The sequence below is a fragment of the Panthera leo genome, chromosome F3 (genome assembly GCF_018350215.1).
Source record: "Panthera leo isolate Ple1 chromosome F3, P.leo_Ple1_pat1.1, whole genome shotgun sequence".
NCBI classification, from domain to species: domain Eukaryota; kingdom Metazoa; phylum Chordata; class Mammalia; order Carnivora; family Felidae; genus Panthera; species Panthera leo.
Genome location: NC_056696.1, coordinates 67,379,471 through 67,391,321, shown reverse-complemented (window position 1 = coordinate 67,391,321; position 11,851 = coordinate 67,379,471). Strand labels below are relative to the sequence as shown.

General features: G+C 59.6%; 2 protein-coding genes across 6 annotated transcripts; one reads left to right on the top strand and one right to left on the bottom strand.

Annotated features, from left to right (window-relative positions):
- The first annotated feature begins 75 nt into the window (after window positions 1-75).
- On the top strand, window positions 76-6,893 carry TMEM79 (transmembrane protein 79). 3 transcript variants are annotated; one of them, XM_042925724.1, is made up of 5 exons: window positions 76-337; window positions 1,480-1,650; window positions 2,444-3,246; window positions 3,446-3,659; window positions 5,925-6,893. In XM_042925724.1, exons 3-5 carry the CDS (start codon window positions 2,487-2,489, stop codon window positions 6,136-6,138), a joined length of 1,188 nt encoding a protein of 395 aa, XP_042781658.1. In that variant the 5' UTR covers window positions 76-337; window positions 1,480-1,650; window positions 2,444-2,486; the 3' UTR covers window positions 6,139-6,893. The 3 variants fall into 3 exon arrangements, with proteins under 3 accessions (XP_042781658.1, XP_042781657.1, XP_042781659.1); XM_042925723.1 differs by lacking the exon at window positions 1,480-1,650; XM_042925725.1 differs by lacking the exons at window positions 1,480-1,650; window positions 5,925-6,893 and adding an exon at window positions 4,245-4,314.
- Window positions 6,894-7,141: 248 nt separating this feature from the next.
- Window positions 7,142-10,006, bottom strand: LOC122212053 (glycosylated lysosomal membrane protein). Of its 3 annotated transcripts, XM_042925719.1 has the most exons (6): window positions 9,825-10,005; window positions 9,153-9,410; window positions 8,760-8,957; window positions 8,426-8,644; window positions 7,762-8,015; window positions 7,142-7,637 (listed from the first exon to the last, which is right to left on the bottom strand). In XM_042925719.1, the coding sequence occupies exons 1-6, from the start codon at window positions 9,942-9,944 to the stop codon at window positions 7,472-7,474; spliced, it is 1,215 nt and encodes a 404-aa protein (XP_042781653.1). In that variant the 5' UTR covers window positions 9,945-10,005; the 3' UTR covers window positions 7,142-7,471. The 3 variants fall into 3 exon arrangements, with proteins under 3 accessions (XP_042781653.1, XP_042781655.1, XP_042781654.1); XM_042925721.1 differs by lacking the exon at window positions 7,762-8,015 and having other exon boundaries at window positions 9,825-10,006; XM_042925720.1 differs by lacking the exon at window positions 8,426-8,644.
- Between the last annotated feature and the right edge of the window lie 1,845 nt (window positions 10,007-11,851).

The following is an 11,851-nucleotide window of genomic DNA, read 5'->3' as shown; positions in this document are numbered from 1 at the left end:
CGGCGGCGGCGGCGGCGGGGGGGAAGGGGGGGAAGGGGGGGGGGCATGCTACCAAGTCTCGCGAGGCTCGTTTTCCCTCCCGGGAAGTTGCCAGAACTAACTCTGGGCAGCGCGGCTTCTTTCCGGCCTCTCCAAGTCCTTGCGAAAAACTTTATTGACAAACCTGCCAGAGAACGGACAGTGGACCCGGCGAGGGGCTGGGGCTCAACTAAGGGTCGCGGCGGATGGGCCCACGTCCAGGAGCGAGACTTTGTTTTGTGCTGCGGTGGCCATTTGGTCCGCTCTGCCGACCCTACACCTGTCCCCCCGTTTGAGTCGCGTCTCTCTCAGGTTGCAGGTGATCCAGTTCTCCCTTTCCCCCGTTGCTTAAAAGAACAAACGAGGGGCGCCTGGGTGGCGCAGTCGGTTAAGCGTCCGACTTCAGCCAGGTCACGATCTCGCGGTCCGTGAGTTCGAGCCCCGCGTCAGGCTCTGGGCTGATGGCTCAGAGCCTGGAGCCTGTTTCTGATTCTGTGTCTCCCTCTCTCTCTGACCCTCCCCCGTTCATGCTCTGTCTCTCTCTGTCCCAAAAATAAATAAAAAAAAAAAAAAAAGAACAAACGAAAGTGTATGTGAGAGTTTCCCGGGGAGAGGAGGACCGTAAGAGTGAGGCCCCTCCAAGACGTGACCCTCGTGCAGGCGCCTCGCCCTCAGCTCCCCTACCCCACAGCCTTCCACTTGCTGTCTCTCAGCAGCCCAGCAAACATTTATTGAACGCCTGCTGTCTTCCAGCCTTGGGTTCTGGAGACACGGGCGAAGAGCGATCCAGACCCTGTCCCGCCCTCACAAAGCTCAAGTGACTTTGGGGTGAGGTCCCACAGGGATGAGAAGCCCCTCTCTCAGGTTTCTGCCTTGGAACGATTACCTTGGATTCCTATTGCTTTCTTGGCATTGAACCTAGGCTAAAAAAGCAAGGTATCTTGGGAAGTCTGGGGAAGTTGTGATAGGAACATAAATTCCCTTCCACCTCGGTGCTCCTGGTTCCAGCCACCAACCTTTCTTCTGTTCCTGAACCAGCCTAAGTGGGTCTTTTACTTGCTCTGGAGCCCTCCTCATTTCCTGTCAGGTCTCAGCTCAAATGTTGTCTTGGCAAAGAAGTTTTCTCTACTCAAACTGTCCTATTGATTAGGCTCTTTATTATCTGTTACCGCAATAGAACAGGCTACTCGAGGGCAGGGACCTTGCCTGCACTCTCCTCTCCTATGTCTGTGCCTAGAATAGTGCCTAGCCAGTAACAGGTGCTCACCAAATACTGCACAAGTACGTGTAGAAGTTCCACCTTTTCTACCTACTCCGAGCACCCTTTGATGTGCCCTCTGCTTTCCTGAGCTTCAAGCTCCTACACATCCCATCTGCCTAGAGCACACACTTACCCTTGTGCCCAGCTGCACCCCCACTTTCGGAAAGGGTGACGTCCTCCAATGCTTTTTCTGTCGGCAGATTCAGCAGGGCAGGGCCTGCCCCTTTAATCTGGGCCCCACCTGCTCTGGTCAGACAGGTTTGGAGACACAGGTAAAGGGAGAGAGACTGAGAGGGATACTTGCAGAGCCAGCAGGGAGCTGGGCAGCTCCTTCCCAAACGTTGGGGACCCTCCACCTCTGCAGATGGAAAGTAAGAGGGTGTCGTGGGTTCACACGGCAAGGGGTAGAAGGCCCTTGAGGAGGTGGAGGGAGGGGACTCTGCCCCATCCAGAAGCAGTGAGATGGGGGAAACGGAGAAAAACAGGAGGGGAGGCATGGGGAACGGCCATAATTAGACCCAGAAGCCAGAATGGACAGCCCCAGGCCCTCTGCAGAGGGAGGACGGAGGGCACAGACTAGCGAAGAGCATGGAAACCACCCAGGTACCCACACTGTGGACGAAAGAACAGGGCGCACTGCCGTTGCGGGCTCCTCGGGACAGATTTGTTAGCAAATCACTGGTATCGGTTTCCGGGAGAGTTTCAAACAAGGATCTACAAGAAGGGGAGGTTTGAGGGTAAAGGCGCAGCCTCTGGCCACAAGAGGCCCCTAGTGGGAAGGGAGCTCCAGGCAAAGTTCTGGACACCCCACCTTCCTCTGGTTTCTGCACTAGGGTGGGCGTGACCCCGGGGGTTTCGGAGGGGGCTGGTAGAAGGCACGGGCGGGAGCCGGCTGAGGCCACAACTGCCAACGCCTGTGCCCCCTGACTCACCCTCTCCTGCTGGATGGCGTCTGACGTCGAAAGGGTGTCTCCATTTCAGCCGCTCCCTTCCCTCCCACCTCCTTCTGTTTCAACACCTTCCTCGGTACCGTGTTCTTCCTAAGGCCCCAGAAGGGGCTAAAGCCCGTGAGACCAGCTGCCCCAGAGAGTTCCAAGTCTATCCCCCTGTCCCAAGGGCCAGAAGCCAGGAACTTTTGACAGAGCTTTCTTCTGCTCCCTCTAGGGTGATAGGACCTCATGGTACACCCCAGAACTGAGGCCCCAGGATGACAGAACCCGAGACCCTGGCCCTGCTGGAAGTGAAGGGGTCTGAGGCCCCGGAGAAGAGCCCGCCCCAGGCCTTGGTCCCCAATGGCCGGCAGCCGGAAGGTGAAGGTGGGGCTGAGTCCTGTGGAGCCGAGTCCTCCAGGGCGGGGTCTTCTGCTGGGTCTCCCACCGCCGAAGAGGGGACTGAGGATGCTCTCGACAGCACGGTAAGCGAAGCTGCCACCCTGCCCTGGGGGACTGGCCCTCAGCCCAGTGCCCCGTTCCCAGACCCCCCCGGATGGCGGGACATCGAGCCCGAGCCCCTCCGCTCAGAGCCACCCACCAAGCTAGAGGAGTTGTCCGAAGATGATGCCAACCTGCTGCCCGAGAAGGCGGCCCGGGCCTTTGTGCCCATCGACCTGCAGTGCATCGAGCGGCGGCCCCAGGAGGACCTGGTTGTGCGCTGCGAGGCGGGTGAGGGCGAGCGCCACCGGACCCGCCCGCCTGCCCGGGCCACCCAGCCCGAGCCCCCCGAGCGCAAGTGGGCCGAGGCCGTGGTGAGGCCGCCAGGCCGCTCCTGCGGGGCCTGCGGGGGCTGCGGGGGCCGGGACGGGGTGCGGGCCGTGGCCTCGGTGGGAGCCGCCCTCGTTCTCTTCCCCTGCCTGCTGTACGGGGCCTACGCCTTCCTGCCCTTCGACGCCCCGCGGCTGCCTACCATGAGCTCCCGCCTCATCTACACGCTGCGCTGCGGGGTCTTTGCCACCTTCCCCATCGTACTGGGTGAGCCGGGCAGGGGAGAAGGGAGCGGGGCCGGGGGCGGAGATCCCCTTCCCTGGGCCTCCCCCGCGCCGCCCGGTGTGCCCAGCCGGTGTGCCCAGCCGGTGCCGGGGTGGGAGCCCCACCGCGAACCCTCCCCCGCCTCCCGTGGCCGCTGGGCGCTGACCCCCTGTGCGCCCTTCCCCCCTCCCCCCTGCCCCAGGGCTCCTGGTGTACGGGCTCAGCCTCTTGTGCTTCTCGGCGCTGCGGCCCTTTGGGGAGCCGCGGCGGGAGGTGGAGATCCACCGGCGCTATGTGGCCCAGTCGGTCCAGCTCTTCATCCTGTACTTTTTCAACCTGGCCGTGCTCGCCACCTACCTGCCCCAAGAGACCCTCAAGCTGCTCCCTCTGCTCACTGGCCTCTTTGCCGTCTCCCGGTGAGTGGGGTTGCGGGTGGGGCCCGGGAGAGATGATGGTGCTGGAGGGGCCCAGGCGTCTGGCCTGGGGAGATGGGGGCAGGGAGCCCACACGTGCGTCCTGCATCGGTGCCTCCACTGTCCCCCTTGCACCTTGCCTCACCTGGTAGCAGGTGTGTCTTCCCAAAGGAAGTTGAGTTCAGAGACCCAGGTACCAGCCTAACACTGGAAGGGCTTTCCGGTGTCATCTCGATCAACCTCCTGCTCGTTGCTGGGAGCGCTCTTCCGTGACCCTCTGGTCAGCTGGCCACTGGCCTCTAGCTGAACACTCCCTGTGACCAAGTGTCCAGTTCTTTGTAAGAGTGTCTGTTTCATTTTTCAAGTCCCATCACTAGAAAGTTTTTATTTATATTGTGCTAAAAAGTGCGCCCCTGACTTTGACTCTGGAGTTGCCTAAGAACATTCAGACACTTGACCACAGCTCCCAGTCCCCCCACTGCAACACCCTGCTCCCCCAGGGTCCCTCGGGCTCCTGTGACCTTCCCTCTGGCCAGGGGGGTCTCCTGCTTGTCCGTTGTCACAGGCATTGGCCTCCTGTTCCTACAGACGGGAGGCCACAGTGGCTCTCATGGCAGCCCCACTCCTCTGCTCTCATTTGGAAGTCACCTGAACCCTTGGGGCTGCTTTCACGTGAACTGCTGCTGACCCAGAAAGTACTTCTGAATTTCTGGAGGCACACGGAGATCTTCCCATTTTTTCCCCTAACGTATTTCCTGTTGTTAACTTTTGATACGGGATTCCCGGTCACTTTAGCTGCTAGAACATTCTTTCTCTTGAGCTGGAATCTGTCTCCTCTGCCGCTTCTGATTGTAGTGTAGTGGTTGTCTGTCCCACCGGCCTCCTGACCAGCGTGCAGCCTGGTTTCTCCTCCCCGTGTGACTCACCCTCCCGTGTGCGTCTTGGGGAGTGCTGATCTCAGACAGAAGTCGGCTTGAGCAGTAAGAATCGTCAGGGGCCTAAAGAGCACCCCCGTGGCTGTCCAGCCTGCCTCACCCACTTCACCGTGGGGAAGGCACAGCAGACCAGGGGAGAGGAGCTGCTCAGGCCGCTCAGCAGTGGTGGGGCCTGGAATACAGGCCCTTCCGTCTGTCACCAGGGCCCTTTCTTCCCTACCACGGGGCAAGTCACTCACACGCTCGGGCCTCCACTTGTCCATCTGTGAAATGGAGCTGTGGGGATTAGCGAGTTAATTCACGTGCTTGCCAGAGTTGGCCTGATAAGGGCTCACCAGGGGAACCTTTCCTTCATTCTGCCTTGCTGCCCCCCAGGGCAGTACAGAAGCAGCAGGTACTTGCCCCTGCTCCGGGAAAAGAGCGAGGCACGTCACTTCTGTAGTAAGGGGTCCTTCCCGTATTGAGAGGAAGCTGAGGGGTGTGGATTTGGAGTACATCTTCCGAGAGGGGAAGGTCCCATGCCTCTGGGCTTCAGGCCCTCTCAAAGCTGGCTTCCTTACCCTCTTTTCCCCCCGCCCCTCTAAAATGGCGGGAGAGAGGGCGATGAACGGGCTTGGGTTCAAATGACGGTTCTACTATTTCCCTGATGTGTGACGTTGGGCCAGTTTTACTCAACCCCTTTGGAATCTGGGTTTCTTCTTCAAAAGGAGAGATAAATACAGTGGAGCATACTACAGCCGTAAAAGAATGAGGGGGCTGTTTCTGTACCGATGGAGCTGCACTCAAGACACGGTCAATGGGGAAAAGCGTGCAGAGCAGTCTACACGGCATGCTACCAAACTTGAGAAAAGGAAAACATAAATCTTTTGCTCACTCATCTACACGTACAACAGCCCTTGATGTGCCAGCCACTGTGACACTGGACGTCCGAGGAGGGGGTGGAGTGGAGGTGGAGAGAACAGGGTGGCTGCGAGTCAGGACAGGAAGACATTTTACCGCGCTCACCGCAGCCTTGGCGTTTCCAACCATGTGGCTGTATGGTGCCTACGCCAAAGTTTTACACTTAAGTTTAAAAAGGAGACAGAGGGAGGGGAATGACGCCTCGGCCTCTCAGACACGTGGGGAAGTCTAAATAGGCCCCTGGAGGAATCAGTGCAGCGCCTAGTACATAGTAAGCACGCATCCGCCAGGGGTTGAGAAGTGTCAGTTGTAGGCACCGACCCGCGTGGGCCCCCCTGCCTGTGCTCCCCTCCCCCAGCCTGTACGCCAGCTAGCCCGTGCACTCCTCTCCGGGGGCCTGACTTCCTCTTGCCCCCCCCACCCCGCCCCCCAGGCTGATATACTGGCTGACCTTCGCCGTGGGCCGCTCCTTCCGAGGCTTCGGCTACGGCCTCACGTTCCTGCCCCTGCTGTCCATGCTGGTGTGGAACCTGTACTACATGTTCGTGGTGGAGCCCGAGCGCATGCTCACCTCGGCCGAGAGCCGCCTCGACTACCCCGACCACGCCCGCTCGGCCTCGGACCACAGGCCCCGGCCCTGGGGCTGAGTGCCCGCCCTCTCACCGCCCCCACCCCAGGCCGAGCCCCACTACTGCCCTGACTGTCCTCTGCCCTCCGACGGTATTGCCCTCCACCTTGGGGGCCTGGGGCAATCGTGAGGGAGGGACTTTGGTTTCTGGCAGGGAACGAAGTGGACAGCTACGCCCCTTACGGAAGCTGAGGGCCCAGGGCCAGGAGCAGCCCCCAGCACTGCCACTAGCCCACGTGCCCACAGTGGCCACCCGCCCTCCCCGCCCCGGCCTCCAGCCTCCAGCCTCCCATGAGGCACCAAGTGGGCAGAGCCACAGCCAAACTGACCGTTTCTGTGCCACTGTCCAAGCAGAGGGCCTCGGGGAGACTGGAAGTGTTGCCCGTGCCCAAGATAAAGGCTGGGCATCCCACCAAACTGGACTTCCACGTTTGGTGAAAACCTTCCTGGGGCCCTGGGGCCCTGGGCTCCACGATTGGCCTTTGTAGGATCTTTAGCCTCCGTCGAGATGATCAAAACTGCCCCCGCCGGAGCTGCGGCCTCCGGTCTTCCAACCTATTTAGGCCCCTCGAACCTCCGGCCTCCAAACTGCCCAGAAGCCGCCACGCCCCTCCCATGGGAAGAGGTGCGGAGGGGGAGGCCTGCCTCCCCAGAGGGCAGGGGTATGTGTGTGCCAGCACCCACGTGTGTGCTGGCTGGGGAGCAGCTGCAAGACACAGTGGCCGACGTCGACGCCGTCTGACCATGTGTCTGACAATAAATGGCCGCCACAGCTTCCCCGGCTCTTCTTTGTGGTTGCCCCCCGCTCTCGAGCGTCCCTTCCTCGTCAGACCCAAGCTGCATCAGACTCTCCCCACATGACGGAGTGAGGCTGGAGGCAGCCTGGTCCCATGCGGGGAGGGAAGCTACGTCTGGTGAGAAGGGGCCGCACTGGAGCAGTGCCTCCCACGCCCCTCCCACCGCCCCCCATTCCCAGCACCGGCCGCACAGCAGCCCGCGACACCCACACACCGAGAGAGGAGCCCAGGGCAGAAAATGAGTCTATTTCGTGCCCTCCAGGGCAGCCAGTCAGTCAGAAGGCCTCTCGTTTAGGCCTGTGAGTCCCATTTAAGGGAAATGGGGCAAGAGGGGCAGTAAGGCATCGCCAAGGGACCCTCCCTCCAGCCATCGCCCTGCCCCTGGCCCTCCCCAGAGTATGAGGGCAGCCCCATCTGGGGGTTCTCCGGAAAGGTGGAGGTGTCCCTGATGTTCTGCAGAAAAGCCAGGTGGGAGAAGGGAGCAGCCGACCCCCCGTCTGGCAGACCAGCAGGGCAAGTCCGGGGATCAACGTCCAGCCCTCCAGAGAGCGGGCCTCAGTTTATGCGCTGGTATTCTGAGCACTGCCTGTGGCCCAGCAGCAGAAACACGCCTCCAGCCAGCAGCATGAGCCCCGGGGCACCCAGGGCCACCGCCATGATGCCTAGGACTAGTGGGGACAAGGTGTCCAATGGAGGGGTGCCCACACCCAGGAGCGTCGACCTGAGGCGAGCACAAGTGAGAAACAGAGGTGAGCACATTAGACGAATACGCTGGGAGGCCAGGCTCCCCCACGTCCCCTCCCAAAGCCCCGGCTCAGCACCCCCACCCTGCCCCAGGCCCTCACCAACTGAGGTAGTGTGCGTCCCAGTAGCCAGGGCCTGTGGAAGCCCCAAATGTCAAATTGAAGGCACAGAAGTTATTGTGGGACTCAAAGAAGGCTCTGACTATGGGTGACTGGGGGAGGTATGCCAAAGAGGGGTGAAGAGGGGAAGCTTGGCAGGGCAGGGCTGATTCCCGGCCCCTCTGCCTCTGGGAGAAAGCCACTGGTCGCCACTGCACGAAGCCGGATGGGAGGGAGCCCCACAGCAGCTGGTTCACCTGGGGAGAAAGACAAGCCACAGGCTGAGGAGGACCAGCCTGTGCCCAACCCTTCTGTTCCCCCACCCTTCCCGGCCTCCAACTGTCACTAGGTGTCCTGAGTCCTGGGTCTGCTTCAAGGACTCACAGGCTGTCGGCACAGAGCCTTCATCTCTCCTCTGTCGGAAGGGGAGTTGGGCCACGGGCACTGGGTCCTTTTCCAGCCCCAACCCTCTGCAAACCTGCACTCAGCTCCTGCCCCCAGACCCCCAGGCCCCCAGGGCCGCCTTCCGTCTTCTCCACTGAAGGCAGAGATTTGTCAGCACAGTGACCGTCACTTAAAGGAGCTGAACTATGTCGCTAAAAGATAAACGGTTCCATGATTCTCTCCGCATCCCCCCACCCACCCGCCTCTCTGCTGAAGGCCTGACCTGGAAGACAGCAGGTGCATATTCATCGTCGATGGAATGTTGCTCCTGCATCAAGGGGCAGTCGGGGCCCTGGCCCAGGGTGGCTACCTCCAGCCCAAACAGGGAGCGGTTTCCCCGGGGAGAGGCCCCGACCAGGGCCACCTCTAGCTGGCAGGTGTCGGCCGAATGCAGGAGGCGCGGGGGCTGGTCTGGTCTGCCGGATCCAGAGAAGGCCTGCACCTGGGATGGGGGAGGTGGGGGAGGACGGGAAGCAGGGGGGCAGGCCTGGCTTTGAAGGGCACCCCCACCCTCATAAACCAGCCTTCTGAGTTCCTCTGCTTCCCCACACCCTTACCCTGAAGGCGAGGCTGCCATTGGCAAAAGCCCCGGTGGGGTCGTCAGTGGGGCGGCCTCGAAACGTGGCGCTCAGGGTGGCAGGCTCCAATGAGTCCGTGATATTGTTCCAGGAGAACTTGGCCAGGGAATACGGGGGATACGGTTCTCCCGGAGGCTTGGCCCCCTCGGATGTGTTGGCGCCATCAAATTCAAAGAGCTGGCGGGTGGGGTGAGGTGGGGCAGGGCTTGCCTGAGTCCAGCTGTCCCCGGAACCACCGCCACCCATGGGCCCCCACCCGCAGGCTCCCGTACCTGACTGCTTCCCGTACCCCGTCTTCAGTCCCTCCCTCGAATCCGGATGAACCCTCTGCTCCGCACACGCTCCCCCTTGGTTCTCCCCCAACCTCCTCACCCTGGTAAAGACAAGGGCAGAAGAGAACTGGATGCTGTCCTTGGGGAGCACCACCAGGCCCCCGTCAGGCTCAGGGGACAGCAGGAGGCTCCAGTTGACACTCAGGGTGCTGTGGGGGGTGTCGGTGGCCACGAGCAGCACTGCCGGAGGCCCCACGCTGCTCCACACGTAGTGCAGCGTGGAGTTGGTTCCCACCGCCCGGATGTGCAGGAGGTTCTGGGGGGCGTCCAGCCCGGGAGGGATGACCTCCAGAGACACCTAGAACACGGAGCAGTGGAGGGTCCAGGGAACAGGGTCGGGGGAGAGACACAGGGCAAAGCAACTTGGACGTGATGGGGAGAGGCAGGAGGCGTGTTGAGGGCTGGGGGAGAGGAGGGCAGAGCCACAACTGCCCGCCCCCAGCGGACGGATGAGGGCGCAGGGCAGGGGCAGGGGGAGAAGCGGCCCAACGCCCGCCTGGACCTGGGTCGCTCAGGGCTGAGTCAGGGCCCAGCTTCCACTGGAAGACAGGGAACCCTCACGCCTGCCCTCCTCCACAGTCCTGTCCCAGGAGCCCTGGCCGAAGAACTCGTCTCCAAGCAGCCACCCCACCCCTGCGCCTCGGGTGCCCCGGATTCCAAGCTCCCTCCCAGGGCTGCGTTTCCCGAAACATCTACTGCTCTAGCCCCTCACCTGGCGGGTCTCCTCCCCCAGCAGGCCAAGCGGGGCTGCAGACGCAAGCAAACTCAGGAGGAGCATGGGGCTGGGGGCACAGCGCCCCCAGCCCCGGCGGGGCCCCTCAGAGCCGCACATGCGGCCCCAGCCTCCGAGGGCGGAAGACACACCGCAGTCATGTGACTCCCAGATGCAGCTGATCTCTCTGCAGGGCGGGGCCAAGCCAGCAGTTCTTAAAGAGACCGCCTCCTTCCACCCAGATTCCGGCTTGAGCAACTCGTCCCCTGGGGCTGCGAGGCGTCCCAGCCTGCACAGGTGCACAGCCACACTCCTCTCCTACCCGACTGGCCTCTCCTACCCGACTGGCCCCGCTCTTGCCTACAAGTGGCCAGGGTGTCTGCATCCAAGATCCGAATGGATCCCAATAAACTGGGTCCAGTGAGGAAGGCAGAGGGATTTGAAGGACTTCCGGGGCGAAGACGGCAGACCCCAGATAGTTCTTTTTGTCAATTATTAATATTTATGGAGCCCCCGGGTACGCCGGTTCCTGTCCTAGAAGAGCTTACGGTTTTATTGTGGAGAAGAGAGACGTCAGTAAATAGGATGCGAGAACAGCACGTAGTATTTGCAAAGGAGCTCCTGTCTGGCTGAACAAACCCGCTTTTTGTTGTTCGTTGGTGTTTCTGCTTAAAATTATTTTGGCTAATTATTTTGGCTAATAATAAATGCATAGGACACAAAACTCATAAAGTACCAAAAGGTATCATCTTTATTCCCCAGTGACTTGGGTCTTTCCCTCAAACAACCACTATTACTTTTGAGTCCTTCCGAAGACATTCTATGCAGGGATGCCAGGACTCTTGATCTCGGGGTTGTGAGTTCAAGCGCCAGGCTGGGCCTAGAGCTTACTTGCCACGTATATACACATCTTGCATGTGTATACATACAGGCGATACCACACATTGGCATCCAGACACCGCTCTGCAGCTTGCTTTTTCATTTTCACTTGCACATGGAGGACTGTTCTGTATCGATGCACCTGGCACTGCCTTTGTCCACTGGTCTTTCAGTGACACTGCAGGGGGACGTCCCATGGATATGTTTGACCAGAACCTCGCGTTTCCAACATTTGGCTACGGCGAACATTGAAATGAATGTCCCTGTATGTACTGCATTTCATATATATTTGAACCCAAATCTGTAAGATCAAGTCAGGGTTCGAGCTGCCAGGTGGAACTGACCTCTGCCTGAGACCAGAGGGCCTGTTTTCCCCCACCCTCGCTGAGTCTTTACCAGGCTTCTTGGCATTTCCCGCTGAATTAGGTGGAACACCTCCTGTTCTACAGTCACTCTGGAGCTGTTGTTTGCCTATTTTTCTGTAGTCCCAATCGTCTTGACTGCCACATTCTGAAAATTCTGTAAAGAAATTCAGCTTTGTATTGGTACAAATATCACACCCCCCCACACTTTGTTCTCAGCACGTCAATTTTTTTGCCCTTATTTTTCCCCTGTGATAAATACGTTTAAAAATCTCCTGTTTTCTTCTAGTTTCACTTGCTTGTATTTAAATCTTTCAGCTGCCTCGAATTAATTTTGCAAACAATGAAGTAGGAATCCAATTTCATTTTCCCCCAAAATGGCTACTCTAGGATGAACTCAAGTTTTCTCAAAAAACTCATTTTTGAGACAAGTAACTTGTATCTTCTGAGTATCAACTCCGGGACCTGACAAGGGCAAGCGAAAACAAGAGTGCTGGCTGAGTACGGAGGGCCGGAGTAGTCTGGAATCCAAGCCTCCCCACCACCCAAAGAAATGTTGCTTTATGGGAGAACGGGATTTGGTGGAGTCTAGGAGTCTGACAGTAGGAAGGACCATGCGCAAAGTCAAGGAGGCGGCAAAGCTGTGTTCACGGAACAGTTTAGTGATGGAGACTCACGCCAGGCAATACAGAACACGGTGTGGGCAGCCCGCAATCCCAATGTTCAGTTTCGGCCCGGGCAGCACTAAGGGCCTTTGAAAGCCAGAGGGGAGAACCGACTTGCCAG